Raw genomic sequence first — 16,839 nt, forward strand, 5'->3', positions numbered from 1 at the left:
TCCCTTATGCATTTCCTGAGGGTACAACCGTCTACTGTTCTGGTTCCGGCTAGTTTTGTCATGAGATATATTACATAGTACTCATCATCTATTTTAATTTTTGGAAAAAAAACCCCACTTTATTCGTAGGTTAATGTATTTAGTTAATCACTAGCCAAGTAAATTACACAAAATGCAGGAAAACAACAGAATTAGTCCCCCAATCATGTGTACATGTTGCTTTGGGTAAAACAGCGGGATCGGTAGGGCTGAGCTGCTCCGCCAAACCCCTTCTGTATTTTATCTTCCCCTTCCTTGTTCGCATCCATGTCCTTCTGCCTTAAAAATCACTGCATTATTTTATGTCCATCTCATTTTACGTAGCGTCTGTCAATTGTCAGCCGATTATGACCGTTTGGTAAGCGCGAATTTAAAGTTTTTCCAGCACACAGCCTTCCAACATTTTTATTATCTATCTCATTTATTATCTGGGCGCCCTAAGATGTTCCCCCTCCGGCTGCAAGCCATCAAAAGTGCCCGTCCCAGCCTGACCCTTCCCGCGGGGAACGGCTCTCTGCCTCCCCACGAAATCGCTTGCTCGGCCGAATAAAGAACCGGCAGGGCGGTTCAAGCCAACTCATTCCCAGGCAGAGGGATAAGCGGCTCATTAATTAATGTGGCGGGCACCGGGACGAAAAAGCAGCGCTGCAGGCTTTGGGCTGCGCTGGCTCCTCAAGAGCCCCCTCGGCTCCCCGGGAGGGCGCAGCGGGAGGCCAGCCCGCTCCGGTCCGGTCCGGTCCGGTTCGAAGGTGGCGGCGGGGAGGATGCGGAGCCCCCGGCGCTGCCCCAGCGCGGTGCGGGCGGCCGTGCGCGCAGCTTTTCCCCGCCGCTTGCACAAGTGTCCGGGGCGCGGGGCACACCTGAGGCTTAGCCGAAAACAACAACAATAACAAGATAATGGCCCCTTAATGGGCACCCTGGGCACAGATCACAGGCGGGCCGCCTCCCTCCCTTCCTGTGCGACCGGCGGGCAGCCTGCAGCGGCGCGGCTCCCGCGGCGGGGAGGGACCGACGCGACCGGCGGTGGGCAGGGAGGGACGGACGGAGGGAGGGAATCACCTTATTAAACGCATACACCGAGGCGGGCGGCTACCACCGCTGCCCCGTCCATGCCCGCCGAGAGCCCGAAACCGCCGGCCGCGCCGCGCTGCCACTGCCGCTCCTGCCCCGGCTGCCGGCGGGAGGGTACCGGCTCCTCCGCCGCCGCGCACAGCCCCGCCGCCCGCCCCGCCGCCGCGGAGCGCGGCATGGCGCGGCGCGGCCGCTTCCAGCGCCTCTTCGGTCGCAGCGAGTCGGAGGACTCGGAGCCCGAGGGGGGGTCGGCGGCCACCGCCTCCCCCCGCCGCCGCCCGCCCTCCTCCGCGCCCAAGCGGCGCCCCGCGTTCCCCCACTGGCGCCCGAAGAAGAAGGAGCGGCAGCCCCGGGGAGGCGGCGGTGCCGCTCCCGCCTGCACCTCGCCGCCCGCTTCTCCTCTCGGCTCGCCGGCCCCGCGGTAAGCGCGACCCCGGCGTGGGGTGGAGGCGGGAGGGCGGGCGGGAGGCGCCGTGCGTGGGGTCGGCGAGCAGGGCACGGCTGCGGGCCGGGTGGTGTGAGGGTTTTTTTTGTCCCTTCGGAGGAGGAGAGCGGGTGTTCCGCAGCCGCCTCCGCATACCCCCGTCCCCAACCTTCCTGGCCCAAAACAGCTTCATGGAGTGCCCGAACAGCTTTTACTCTTCCGTAGCGGTGGGTTGGCTCCGCGCCGGCTTTTCCCGGACGGTAGTAAAGGAGGGAGAGAAGGGAGAAGGGGTTGACACCGCTTTCCTGCGGTCCACCCCGCAGCTCCTGCTCCGCGGCGCGGTTCGAAGGGCCCCGTGAGCAGTGAGCGGTAGAGGCTTTCGACGTGAAGGTCAGTCACAGCAGGGTATGGGGTACCTGGGATTTCGTCTAAAACCGCCGTGGTTAATGCTGCTCAGGTTTCAACAGCGTGAGCCGTGCAACAAGATGTCAGTGCTACTTGGATTTAAAAAAAAACCTCAACTAATGTTCTAAGTTGTTGCTCTCTCAGGTGTTTGGTTCAGGCTGAGAAATCTGTCGGTTACAGAAGGTGGTTCTGTGTGTTAATATATATATTAGCTGTACAGAAAATGGCTAGCACTTGCTTAAAAATAGACATGATGTATATGTGTGAACTTGACCCTAGTGTAAAGATGCTTGCATTTGGTATTGAAATGTATTATTGAAAACTTTAAACACCAACTTCTTTTGTAAAAGGAAAAAAAAAAGTGAGCTTATGTTTACATATGTATAGGGAAAAGAAAAAGAAATCTGCTTTTCAGAACTGTTAAACCAGGAAATTTTGTATTTCATTTTGTTGGGTAGCCGAGCTGAGGTTGATGCTGCAGGTGACCTCAACCAGGAACAGACCCTCTTCTGCTTTCCAAAAGCCAGATAAAACAGAAGGGAATCATAGCATAAGTCAGGCTGGAAGGGAGCCCCAAGCATGGTCGGCTCTGAGTTCAGGCCTGAGTTGCTCAGGACTGTGTCCAGTTGAGTTTTGAAGTCTTCCAAGAACAGTGAGTACACAGCTTCTGTGGCAAGCTACATCCCTCCCTACGTCTGAGAAAGTTTCTCCTAGTACAAAGTTGGAACATCTCTTCTTTCAATTTTTGGCCTGTCCTGCTCCTGCCATGTGCTACTGAAGAGCCTCTTGGCTCTCCTTGGTGACCCTCGCACGCATATTGGTAGGCAGATGATGGGTCCTCTCTGAGGTCACCTCTTCCCTGGGCTGAACTAGCCCCACTCTCCCAGCCTCTCCTTTCAGGGCAAGAGAACCAGCCCCTGAGGATCTTGGGGCTCCATGCTCAACTCACCCCAGCTTATGGACATCTGTTTTATGTTGGGGGGGCTCAAAACTGAACAGAGTATCTTGATGAGTCCAGATGAATGGCGAGGAAGGTGAGATAAGTCTTTAATCCAGGTGTGAGTTCCTTTTTCTTTCAGGTGCCTTGCTAAGTCTACAGTGCCAAAGCAAACCAGAAATGTTGTATGGGATGTGGGGTTCAGTTCTCATACCTGAAGAAGCTGGAGGATGTTTTTGCTGTTATCAAGTTCTGTCCCTAAAATACAAGTGAAGTTTGATAATTGCAAGGCTTCTGAAATGATAGGGTTGTAACTCCTGTTACAAAATACTGGGGTTTTTTTTTTTCTTTTTTTTGGTCAGGGAACCAATCCTTCTACTATTGATAACAGGTTGAGCTTGTGCTTCAGCATGTGGAGATACACGGGTATGTCATCATCACTACCTGCAGTCAGTCATCTTCCGAGAGCACAAACTTCTTTTGTTTCTGTAGCTTTCTACCACCCTGATTTTTTTAAGAAATAGAATAAACAAAGCCTTCAATACACAGCTAAAGCCACTCAATACATTTTTTTAATATGTTGAAGGTTATGATAACATTTCTCAAAAGACATTATTTGAAGTATTGTATTTTTATTACATGAATGGTAGGCTGTAGTGCATGGTTGCAAGAATGCTTTAAAGGCCAAATAAAAGTATGCTTTTAACACTGATAATTTTGAAAATTTGAGATGTTTAATAAATGGTCATGGCTTTTGCTATGAGAGAGACATGGTTTGGCACATAACTAGCATGACAGTTGGCAGTTTGAAGACACCTATTCATGTGATACTCCGGGTTAAAAATTATCTGATGAGCTGTTTTGCTATTCTTAAGTTATTTTTTTCAGGTAGCAAATACTTTTCCTTGCTGTTAGTTACTTGCCTTGAAGAGAGCCAATATGGCATAAAAAATCTTACATAAAAACCAAACAAGCAGTCCAGCTCCTTTAGACTTGAAGCTACAGGTATGGCTTTTCTGGTCTCAATGAAGTTTGTGTTGTACTGCCTCTCTTCATGGGTGTCTGGGGTTAAATCAGGGAAGCCAGATGAACTCCTCTAGTCTCTTTTTTTCCAGCAAAAGCCTCTACACAGAAGAAGGTGCAGTGAAATAGAAGAATGAAAAGAATGATAATTGTCATCATGCTGTAGAAAACCGTGCCATACTAAGAAACCAGTTTTTACTTGATCCTTTCGAAGTCATGTCCCTACAAAGTTGTCATGTCTTGGACATTATCATAGAATTATATAATCGTTTAGGTTGCAAAAGACCTTTAAAATCATCAAGTCCAACTGTTAACCTAGCACTGCCAAGTCCACCACTAAACCATGTCCCTAAGCTCCACATCTGCACGTGTTTTAAATATCTCCAGGGATGGTGACTCCGCCACTTCTCTGGGCAGCCTGTTCCAGTGCTTGACAACCCTTTTGGTGAAGAAATTGTTCCTAATATCCACTCTAAACCTCCCCTGGCACAACTTGAGGCTGTTTCTTCTCATTGTATCATTTGTTACTTGGGAGAAGAGACCAACACCCACCTTGCTGTGACCTCCTTTCAGGCAGTTGTAGAGAGCAGCAAGGTCTCCCCTCAGCCTTCTCTTCTCCAGACTAAACAACCCCAGTTCCCTCAGCTGCTCCTTATGAGACTTGTGTTCTAGACCCTTCACCAGCTTTCTTGTTCTTCTTTGGACGTGCTCCAGCACCTCATTGACCGATCTCCACCCAAGGGCAACTTTAAAAATTAAGATGGTGACTTGAATTTGAACTTTGGAGAAGGAAGTTGACTACAGGAGGACAAAGAAAATTGTATATCTTTGGGGCGTGATTGTTTAGCAGTCTTTCTCACAATGTATGCTACTCTATGAATCTGGAGCTTTTGGTATTTTATGGTCAAGACCAGACAAGTTACTTCAGTCCAGTTATGAGTTGGCTAAAACATAAATGACAGTAGCTAGATTCTTGCCCATAATGTGTCAATGTAATCACCATGAAAGAAGAGGACATTTTCTTCCTACTTGTTACTTCCTCCGTTTCAAGAAACACTGATAATTTGGTGTTGGCCTTGGTATTGAGCATGCTAGAACTGCTATCATCAGCAACACCCATTGTTTTTACTACTTTTCTTTCCCCTGATTAAATTCGACTCAGCTTGCCTTCAACATATGAAATACGTGAAGGCAAGGAAACCTATGTACTGTTATTCTACAATGATTTGGCAGGGAACAAAAATGAATTAGGGTTCAGTATTAGCATAAAAATAAGCAAAGGGAAACAGCATTAGGCTACATCCAAGGAAAGTTAGATTGTGGAGTAATTATACCTTATCTCAGAGAGGAACACACACATTCAGGAGACATGTTGAATGTGAATAAATGTTGTGTGGAGAAAGTGGTGGTGAGACCAAGATCTGATGTCTCTTCTCTACTTTCATATTCTTTGAGTTACTCTTCTTTGACTTCTGTATTAGAAGAGTTGAAGGAACTGTGCTTCAGAGCCCACAGGTAACATTACATTTTGCAGAAAGATGAGGAACAAATGTTTCACCCTGTGCAAAACAGAGCTTATAATAACACAGAACATGAGCAGTTTGACTGATTGAGAAGAATAAAATGTAGAAAAAGGTCAAACAGTCAGCCATGTTAAATGGTAAAATACGAACCCTCAACTCAATTTACTTTGTATGTGTAACTTCACATTTCTGCATTGTTTGGTTGAAAGTAAAAATGGAATTGTTCACCTGTGTTCTTTGCAAGATTGAATGAGGATGTTTACAGCTGATCCTGGTTGTACTTACTTTATGGGAAGTGTAAATGGGAAAGGGTAATTATGTTTGCAGTATAATTCTTGGTACTCTGTAATGTAGGCATAATGCCTTAGGAATAGAGATTTATTAGTTTAATTTTGGTTTACAGAGGAAAGAGGTTCTCTTAAACTATCATGGTCAAATAATTAAATGCAGAATGGTTTTTTTTTTGCTCAAATTTTATCCATACTGTGACCTAATGAGGAAATCAGTGCTTATTTTAAAAAAATATGTTTCTAGGAAGAGGCATGGCATGCTAAAACATTCACTTTGTTTGCATTCTTAAGAGTTAAAAAATACCGTCCTGTGAAAATCTACATAATGACACCTGTGGCATGAAAGTAGTCAGTGTCTCCTGCATGAGTTTAACATCAGCCGCTGTTTCTGTGCTGCTAATTTTGCAGGTTTGGTGGCTGTGAAAACACCAGTACGAAGAGCAATCTCCTTTTCATTTTGTCCTTTAAAAAATCAAATGACAGTCTAGAAAGTTGGGACCAATAAGGCTGCTGGTGCCTTCCTGATCAGCCCGGCTGGATGTCAGTGGAAGGGTAGATCCTGGTAGGGAAGAGTGGGATCTCATTTCTGACTTCTGTGATGCAGAAGAATTGATAACTTTCTTTATTCATGTTTTTTTTTTCCCTTAAATTAGAAAAAAAAATCTCAAAAAATAAAATGAGTCAATGGACTCATGCCATTCACAATCAAGGATTTTTTCCTTATTTTTTGGGGTGCTTCTGCCTTTGTTGCCTGTTTAATTTGGAAAGATGGTGTACCCTACTGTATTCAGGTGGATCTGATCCGTAGTAGTGCTGAGTACCATTGAGGTGATAGGACTTCTGCACTGAATAGTTAAATGTCTATTAAAACAAGGACTGTTGTGAAAAAGCAGGTTCTTGCCTATTCAAGCTGGGTCCTAGTCTTGACACCTTTGGTTTTAGCATGTCAGATCCACACTTTGAAATAGCGACAAACAAAAATATAAAGGTATTTTGAGAAATTATTGTTATAAAACATCATTGTGGAAATCACCCAGGAGGATGCACAAACAAAAAGCCCATACTGAATGCAGGTACATACAGTTGGCACTTAATAAAGCATGGAGTGCTAAAACCAATATTAAAGATTGAATGCATACCAATTCAGTGAGTACCATTCAGTGAAACAGCAGTTTTCACTCTCTACTCTTTAACACTGCTTTCTCATGTCTTCCTTTTCTTTTTGTCACGTTCCCTTGATCCTATAACTCTCTGTCCAATTTTCCCCTCCCTTTTCATCCTCTTGAGGTTTGCGTCAAGCAGTTCAGCCTTTGTTCTCTAGTGGGTTGCATGGAGCAAACAGAGGAGTGATGCTTTATTTTATCTGTGATGGCCTCAGGATGTAGGCAGGACAATGTTTAGATAGAAATTAATATCTGTTATTGAAACGGTGAATATAATTAGTTTGACTTACTTCATATACAAGTACAAGATGGGATCCATATCCTCTAATTTTAGATACCTACATCTGAACTAGTTATTCCCTTTATAATCAAGGAGGGCAAATAGGCACGTCTGGTGTGCAATTCATCTCACCCTAAGGTGAGTGTCTAAACCAGGCTGAATGAATTGCGTCTTAGAAGTGCCAGTTTCTCCTCATTGACTTTAAAAGCCGCTTGAGGGTAACGCCTCCAACATCTGAATTTTGGCAGCTGAATTCCATCCATGTTACCTGATACAGAGGAGTCCACAGGCTGATACTTCCGTGCAGGAGATGCTACAGTGCAAAGTCAAACAGTCCTGAGCTTCAAAAACCATGTTCTGATTTTTCATGTGCAACTTTAAGGCACCTTCTTTATTCACAAGCAATCTACTTTTAAAGACTCATTTTCTGCAGAATTTCTGTGTTATTCAGTTCATTGTGGTTAAGAGATTTTAAGTTTCTTTAGGGAACTAGGATTCATCTCCACTTCTGGTGTGTTTCACAGGGAAAGCTGGGCAAGTCATGGGAAAGTTGTGGAAAGCAAACAGGTGGTTATGGAGAGAAAACAGGGGAAGCAGGAGGAAGGGGAGAGGAAACTACTTGACCAAGGTCTCATTTGCAGAATTTTAGCCGAAATGGCAATGCTTAGGAAAGTTAAAGGCTGCTGGAAATGGAATTTTATAATAGGAAACATGGGGAACTGTTAACACTAGGCAGTTCTTCCTTTAGCAGCTTTTAGTAAAATAGAGTAGAAACATGAGGAACTGTTCTATAATCAGATGTTTCTGTGCAAGGGGATAAATCCCTTCTCCAGCTTTCAAAACAGACAGAAAAAAAAAATCAATGGTTTGCATGCATGTAATGTATCTAATAATAGTGTATTTGGGGAGAGACTGTTCAGTAGGGCCTGTTGTGATAGGACAAGGGGTAATGGTTTTAAAATAAAGGGAGGTAGATTTAGATTGGATGTTAGGAAAAATTTTTTTACAATGAGGGTTGTAGAACACTGGCACAGGTTGCCCAGAGAGGTGGTGGATGCCCCATCCTTGGAAATGTTCAAGGCCAGGCTGGATGGGGCTCTGAGCAACCTGATCTGGTTGGAGATGTCCCTGCTTCTTGCAGGGGGCTTGGACTAGATGACCTTTGAAGGTCCCTTCCAACCCTAACCATTCTATGATTCGATGATATCTTTGTATATACTATGCGTTGGTCACATCTTACACCTAGCAAACTTTCTGCTGTACAGTTTACCTTCTCGTGCATGTTTGTTCATGCAGCAAAATACTGTGAGCTAGCACAATCTCTCATGAAATATTTCATCATTAAGTGCTCCTTGAAGACAAGAAGGGAAAGGTAGGCAAAGACTGATCAATATAAGTGATTAATTGTCTCTTTTGGTGCCCCCTGCAAAAAAGCATAGTATTCATTTAAAGAAAATAAATTATCATCTTGTCCATATCCTTTGTTCTCAAGAGTGCAAAACCACTGTCAGTTTTCATCAGCCTCACTTTGGAACTGTAATTGGAAATTCTGAAATGAAAATGAAAGACTATTAGTTGGATAAAACAGTACTTTTTACTACATGAATCCTTGATTTGTCTAGAATTTACAGTTATAAAGCCAACCAAACTAAGTTTTAAAAGAATGTTCTGAACTATGAAAATCTGTAAAACAGACATGTTTGAATTCCTCGAATCCCATGTTTCAGGTCAAGCCTGACACCAGAAGCACAACTGCTATTTTGACAAAAAAAAATCTGGTTTTCCTCTTTAGGGATACCTTATGTTGATTACAGCGGTCCTTCTACCATTAGAGTCACTCCATAAGGACTTCGAGAACTGTACGCAGAGGGGCGTAGTGCGTCCTTTTACTCTATAGTTGCCATTTCATCTTTGTAAGGTACTATTATATTGTCTCTCAAGTATTTTCAGCTGTCGCTGGTGCCACAGTTGTGGTGCTGCTGTTGAGGCAAGGCTGTAGGTCAGGAATGCTGTTGGATGCCATTCGAATCGGCGAGGACCTGTGCCCAAGCTCGCAGAGCTTGATCGGGCTCTAAACAGCTGAGCAGAAAAAGTTAATGTTCCACCTGGTGGAAACTGTCATTTTGCATTTGTCCTTCTTCTGTGGCCAGGAGCAGGTGCTACAACACAGTCTCTCAGGGCTCATGTAGAGTCACAGGTGACTTCTAATTAACGCTAAGAGAGCAGGAGAGAACCTCTAATATCAGTGGACTTGTGAGGAGAGGAAGTGAGGATGTTGTGTGTTTTTTCCTGGCAGACAATCATCAGAATGCTCTCCTCATTATACCATAGATATAAAATAGGTTGATTTAGGTTGGAAGAGACCTCTGGAGCTCATTTTGGCCAACTCCCCACTGCAGGCAGGGCCGACTGCAATGTTAGATCCTGCCCTGAGGTTAGATTGGGTTGCTCAGGTCTTTGTCTAGTCAAGTGATGAATATCTGCATGGACAGAGACTCCACAACTTCTGTGTGAAGACTGTGAAAATTTGTCCTTAGGTCTAATCAGAGTTTCTCACGCTGCAACTGGTATCCTTCTCTTCTCGGGTCATCCCTGCGCACCTCTGAGGAGAGGCTGGCTCCTGTTAGGTAGCCAGATTTTACTCCTCCAGGAGCTCCTTGTACATCATACCCCAGCACCTAAGCATCTTGGTGGCCCTTTTCTGTACTCATGCCGTTTTGTACACTTTTCTTGTACTGGAGATGTACAGGTAGCCTTCATTGTCACAAGGACATGTTCCTGATAATGTCTGCTAGTAGAATAATGTGAGAACCAAGGACTTGCAGAGACTTGGCACTGACAAGTACAAGGTAATTCCATCATAGTGAACCTATGGATTTTTTGGGGGGGGAGTGTCTATAGTTTCATATTCTTTGGCTTCCAGTAGGTTTTACTGATCTGTTTGTTTTGGTTTCCATAATTTGAATTCCTTGAAACCACCAGTTGGGATTTCACAGTGGACATTCCACAATGGCCAGGCAGTGGAATTCCCTTGGCTGGGAATCCCGTGTCATTTATGAATCATTTAGTGAGTAACTGGTAATTCTGTCACCGTTGTGATGGAACGTATGTTTAGAATTTTGGGACAGTATAAGCACGTTTGGCATAAAACCGCACCGTATGATTACTAATAAGAGTCTGTAACATTATAGTGCCATCTCTGTCTTCAAGGAAAGTGTTCTGATGATTCACCCATGATTTCCAATTTGCAGATTAAGTGCAAATAATTCATACTCCGTGGTGTAGGGAAGACACCTGTAGATACGTGCTGAAACTTACCTCTTGTCCTCTGTTGAAGCATCTTTGTTATCTCCCTTAGCTAGGTGCAGAAGCTGAAGCAGTAGGGGAGAAAATAGGAATGGAAATGGAAGGATATCTACCTTATGTTCTTTCTATTTGAAGAATATTTGTGTACTTCATGAAGAGGAAGAAATTGTCAAGCTTGTTTTTTTCTAAATATGTTTGACAGTAACAGAAATGGCAACCTTCATGTTACCTTTGGTGTTAGCTCTATATGCTTACCTGTGCGACTAGGTCGCAAGAAGAGGCGTAGGTTTATGCATGTTTGGTCTTCTTGGGTTAGAAGTTGTCTAGAAGCAAGGTACTTTCTGTATGGAAGCAACATAGATGGGCTAATATAGCTAGCATAGACACAGATAGCTCACACTGTTGATCGATTGGGCTGATTAATTGTTGTTTTTACAGCTCACAATATGTGAGCAATAAGCTCACATGTTCAGCCTGATAGGACAAATGTGCAGACAGAGCACCTAACTAAGACGGTGACACGACTTGCAAACCAGCACTGCTTTTTAACCTTTTTTAAAACTGGGCACATTGAGCACACACATCTGCCTCACCCCACCATGTAGACATGTTCCGAGTTAACCTTTTGTGGGATGCTTCTGATTTGAGGCTGGGTTCCTTAAATTATTCAGTGGGAGGCAACTTTGTCTGTCTTCAGTTTAGGCAATAAGAAATCTTTTTCTCACACCTTTTGTCTGTGTCGTTTGTTTACTGAGTAATCTCTCCCAGGCTGTAGTGGTTTGGGTTGTGTGTTTATCAAACGCCTAGAATAATGGAGATTGATTTTGACTATGGTTTCTCTATGCAAATAGATATATACAGCACAAAAGACCAAAAAAAAGCTGGCACCTTTCAAAAGCTCTGAATGAATACATATCATTTACAATCTCAGAGTGGAACTCATCAGGCTTTATAGTCCTTGTGTAATTTAAAGGGTGTGTATGAGGTGAAGAATTGAAAAAGAGGTTGAGAGGCCTATAAACGTTCCACAGAGGTGCATTTTAAATACAATACAGATGACAGTCCCGCAGGTGGTAAGTCTATTCATGTGAAATTGGTTCCCAGTGAATAGCTTGGTACCCATTTCTGTCACGTGTTGGAAATTGAGCATAGCTAGGGATTCATGGAGGCTCTTCGGTATTTGGGATGAAACCTGGTGATGTTTTCAGGAAAATGCTCATCTTTAAAGTTCTAACAAATTGGAATTATGGAGGTTTCTGTCCTCTCTGTTGGTAGAGTAGAAATCCAAAGGCAGCCAGAGCTGCACTATCTTAGGCCGTGTATCCGTGGCTTGGAGCGACTGGTAATTGAACTATCCAGCTCTGTAATAAGATCTAGATCTTATTTGCTTGTGACAAATAGAAATCTTTACTATAGACAGCCTTTGAAGTAAGGTAAAGCTAATAGTTTTAATGCAGGATTTTAGTGTTTTATCTGAGAGAAATTTATGAGTAAGGTAAATTCTATGGGAGAGATTTCATGTTTTCATTATGGGATTTCATGTTTTCATTAAAAAAAAATGTGTAGGGATATGACAGTACTCTCTGCTGGCTCATTACATTTAATAAAATGATCAAAAAAAATTTCTAAGGCCTAAATGCAGCTTTTTCTGTCAAGATACCTGGCTTCTCATCTTGACTTTTAAGAAGTGATTGTTAGTGCAAGCATACTGTGTTTGGATCAAAGCATAGTTTAGCAGATGTTTAACTTTTATGAAGTGAAATTCGAAACAAATAAGAGTCTTATCCCAAACAACTTTTACATGTGTGCCAATGTGCTAAGAATGTCTTATAAATGAAAAAAGTAGAAAATCAGCACATACTTCATAATGTAACTTTGTCAGAAGTAAATCTAGTCAGATGACAAACTTTATTTTTTTTTTGTTATGTGAAAAGTACCTTTTTTCTGTAAATACTAAATACAATGTGGCAGTAAGACTTATAATTCGAAAACAGGAGCAAAAAGTGACCTCAGTTACAAATGTTTACTAGTATGTAAAACTGTGTGGTAATTTAGACCTGAGTATTTTCACAAATGCTCTCCATCCCAAATGAACCTTGTTTAAGTGGGATATTTCTCTTTTCTTCCCACCTTGCAGTACAGTACTCAGAAGCTGTGCGTGACCCTGTTGGGAGCTGGCAAGCTGCTGGGGCCGGAAGAATGTCCCACTAGCTGCTAAACCAGTGGGGCAGCATTGAAGGGAATAATAATAGTTCAGGGCTTACACGGCGGTATTTGAGCGATGATTACACGTTCCAGAGGTGCTCGCTGAGGGGGAATTGAACAGGAAGTATCTGGCAAAAAAACTTGGCAACTTTAAATTCTCAAATTCTGTGTTTAATTGAGCTCTGGCAAGTTGAAATATTGAGCACAACAGTATTTTTTATGACATTGTAGTGTGGCCTGGTTTATTCTGATTTTTGTGATGACTATTTATGTTTTAATATTCTGATGAGTTTCTTTTAAAAGTATGAAATACAATTGGTCCATGAGGGGTTTTTTATTACTGTTAGAAAGGTATCTGAATCACTTCTCACTGCTGCTTGCCTGTTTATCTAGTTTGTCATCCTAGGTTTATTTAGTAGTTGTTTTCTTTGCAATCTTTTTCATTTTTTTTGGGGTGATTTTACTAAATATGATCAGGGTGATTCCTTAATATCACTACAGTTGTAAATGTCTAACTTGCCATACTCTACCATTTCGGTTTGCTTGCTTTTGTTTGGTTTTAAAAGAAAAAGAAACCTCTGTATACCGGTTTGGACATGTCTAATCTCTTCTAAGTTAGATCAGAGTTATTTGCCAGCCTTTGGCATATTTCCTTCATGTAATTCTGTTAAACTGTGTTCCCCTTGCCCCATGCTGTTGTCTGCAGAAGTTGCGCTTGTCCTGTATCCATCTTAAAGCAAGCAATTTATGCTCTGAGGACTTCACGTTTTGATAATTTGTTTCTCTGTGGTTCATAAGATTTATTAAAGTCCAGAAGTTCTCTGTTCCCATAATTCTTTATTACGGTCCATGGAATTCCTTCTCTTCCAATGATGGGTTGGGTATGCTTTTCCAGTTGAAGTTGAACCCTCCAGTCATTACCCTGGGAGAGCTGCCAAAACAAAGAGCTATTATCATCTATTCATTTCTTCCCACACTGAGAGGTATCATTTCTGACTTTGTTCCACAGAACGTAAGAGTTTGATAGAGTTTAACATTTATTTCCCGGTTGTGCCTCTCTGTAACTAAGACAGACAGATTTATCTTCCGTCAGTAATACTGCTCATTTTTTACCAACATGCAATTCCTTCAGTTCTTCTGGAGATAATATTCCCCTGGCTGTCCACCATCTAATCTGTTTGTCTTATGATTTTGAAATATATTTTTGTCTGCTTCTAGAGGATTCACCGATTTACAGCCTGTATTGCAGTGTAGGTGTGTAGGGTAGATTTACTGAATATAAATTAATAATATAAAAATTAATTTCATATACAACACATAATACTTGTTTTAATTCTAACATATACATGTTGATTTATTGACTGCATTTTCTTACTAGCAGGATGTCTATGACACTTGAAGATGACTATAAATAAATCTTGCTGCTGACAAATTAGGTGTTCCTGTCATCTAATGAAGCAGGCGTGACTGCCACGTGTTGGCAGTAGCAGGCCATGGCGTGCGTGAAATACACGTGCTTGCTTTTGTTCCTTTCAAAAGCAATTGGGGTGTAATTCTCCAAGGGCAGATTTTTTTTTTTGTTTCATGATGGGATATTCCATCTAGTGGTTGAGCAGTTTCTACCTTTGAAAAGAGTTTTGAGCCCTCTTCCAAGTAGCATCTTACTCAGTTTGTGGGAAGAACACATGCAGTTGCCTTTACCTCTCTAGTCACATTTTCTATATTTCTGAGGCAGTAAAACATCCAGCTCTCCTTTTGAACTCTCTGTGGGCATATTCATCTCTCTCAGTAAATCGTAGTATTGTTCGTCACATTGCTTTAAAAAAACCCTTACTTCATATGATTTTCTGGATGCCACACATAAAACTAAAAAATTCCCACACTGAGTTACTTCTTAATACTAAACTTTATTTTATAATGTAAAGGGTGTAAGGGAAACAGCTGTGAAATAAAGTATATTGACTGCCATTAAATTAAATCCTATCTAAGTGGATACTGAAATGTGGACAGATTTACTTGATTGAGCTTTTTTTCTCTCTTCCCTGGGTTGCCCTTGCTTGCCTCTCCTTTACTTGTAATTTTACCCTGTGAACACTAAGCTTTGGAGAGTCTTTTGATTATTCTGTTTTCTAAACTTTAAGGTCAGTTTTTTTACAGGAGATGTTAGAAATTGGTCTAAAAGAGAGAAACAGTAGGTATCCATAGATCTGCTGCTGCCACTTTTGTTTCATATCAGAGGAACAGAGGGCTAAACATCTTCATGTGTTTCAGTCACTCCTCAGCCTTGGTGCAAGCTTCTTGTTCTCGGGGAACTTTTAACTTAATTTTTCAATGTTTTTTATAAGCCTAGGTCCACTGGTTTAGGTCCCTCCTCACAAATTTCACAGAGCTGAAGGACACATGAACAAACAAGGCAGTGATCAGGAGGATCTGGAGGAGTAGCGAGCACCTCCCAAAACTGGAAGCGTGAATATTTTCCAGTGATGCTCATGCAGCTTCTGATGTTGGTGACCTGTTTCCAAAGTGCCAGGGTGAGGAATAGATGCTGTGATACTGCTGGTGTCTTCTGCCTGTTTCCCAGGGCTGGTTCACAGGCAAATGGCCATACGGAAACAGTTTGGACACTGATCATCCCTATGGCATCTTGTTATCCCATCCTTGCTGGCCACTGTGGCATTCAGTACCAGTGCTGGCACAGCCCAGGGTGCCAGGTTATATTTGAGAGAGAACCCAGGATCCATCAGGGCATCTGAGCAGCAGGTAACACTGACTAATGCTCCAGGACCTGAAACTGCATTGCTGACAGCATTCAGTTCCCATGATGGCCCTGCTGCCTTTGGCACCAAGGCTATTGCTGTGGAGGAAGGGTGTTGCCTTTCTCTATGACTCCTGGCCATTTGCAGGCATCTAGAAGGATGTGATGGATGTAAATATTATCTGTCTTTGACAATGTGGGTGGGTCCTGGAAAGAAAAGATGATTTCTGAGGCAGTCTAGGGGTGCAGAGTGTTTGTGTTGGACAGGGCCCCAGTGAGGGACCCTTCAGCCCTGCATCCACCCAGGAGCAGTCCCCAGGGCAAGAAGATGTTTGTAAGACATAAACTGAGTTCACAGGCATTGAAGATCCTGTTCCCAGCTCATCCTTTCAAGATGAAGTGCTTGTCTGTAGATGAGCACCCTACAAGTGAAAAGATTTCACAGAGCTAAGGTCTAAGATATGATGGAGTGGCAACATATCCCCACATCAAAGAGCCAGCCAGTGTTGTAGCAGAGCCTCGGGAGCAGAGCCTGTGCCTATAAACAAGTGACCTCTGGATAACAGATTTGCCAAACTGACCAAGGCTGCTGGGGCTCTGAAAGTAGAACCTCCAGCATGGTTAAAAGCTGTCTTTATCTTATTTAAGCATTCCAAACAATGGTTTTACAGTTTCGTATTCATAAAGTACTACACAGTTTCTTAGGGCATCCAGATTTGATGGTATATTCAGCAAAACAGTTCTTGAACTCCCTTTACTTCCCACCTCTGAGTTGACTGATTATTCCTTTGTAATTATTCACTTGTGTTCCTGTGGACAATCACAAATAAAGGAAAGGATTTTTTTTTTTTTTTAGTGTGATATGTAGCTTTCCTGAAGATATGTTTTCCATAGTCACCTTGTGCAACTACTCTCTCTACAGATCAGGCAACCTAGGGTGGCATGCTCATAAGGAAACTGAAAGTTTGGGCATGCTTTGCCCTTTATGAAATTGGTGCAAAGAACAGTATGAGGAACATCCAATGCATCTACAAAAAGCTCATCGGGTCTGAGTATTTGTGATGGGTTGACTCGCCAGTCCCTCCCTCGCTCACTCACCCCTGACGGTGGGATAGGGAAGAGAACTGGAAAAGCAAAAGCAAGAAAATCTCATGGGAAGATGATAAGGATGATCTCATAAGGCTAGATGAACAAGTGAAGGAGAAAAAAACCCCAAGTGATGCACAATCAATCACTCGCCAACTACCACCAGCAGACTGATGCCCAGCCACCCTCTGAGCAGCAGCTACTTTGGAAAGACACGCCCCAGCACACATGCACATAGTTTTTATTGCTGCGCATGACGTTGCATGGTATGGAATATCCCTTTGGTCAGTTTGGGTCAGCTGTTCCCTCCCAGCCTACTTGCTGGGGAGACA

At 43.0% G+C, this 16,839-nt stretch overlaps 1 protein-coding gene across 1 annotated transcript in view; it reads left to right on the plus strand.

Moving 5' to 3' along the window:
• The first annotated feature begins 1,148 nt into the window (after positions 1-1,148).
• The window catches only part of CRYBG1 (crystallin beta-gamma domain containing 1), a 102,470-nt gene continuing 86,779 nt past the window's right edge, over positions 1,149-16,839 (plus strand). The window contains exon 1 of the mRNA XM_086744987.1: positions 1,149-1,531. Within this exon, the coding sequence (XP_086601113.1) occupies positions 1,149-1,531 (383 nt within the window). The remainder of the gene's footprint in view (positions 1,532-16,839) is intronic.

Source organism: Chlamydotis macqueenii, chromosome 3, assembly GCF_036417535.1.
Source record: "Chlamydotis macqueenii isolate bChlMac1 chromosome 3, bChlMac1.mat, whole genome shotgun sequence".
Lineage (NCBI taxonomy): Eukaryota > Metazoa > Chordata > Aves > Otidiformes > Otididae > Chlamydotis > Chlamydotis macqueenii.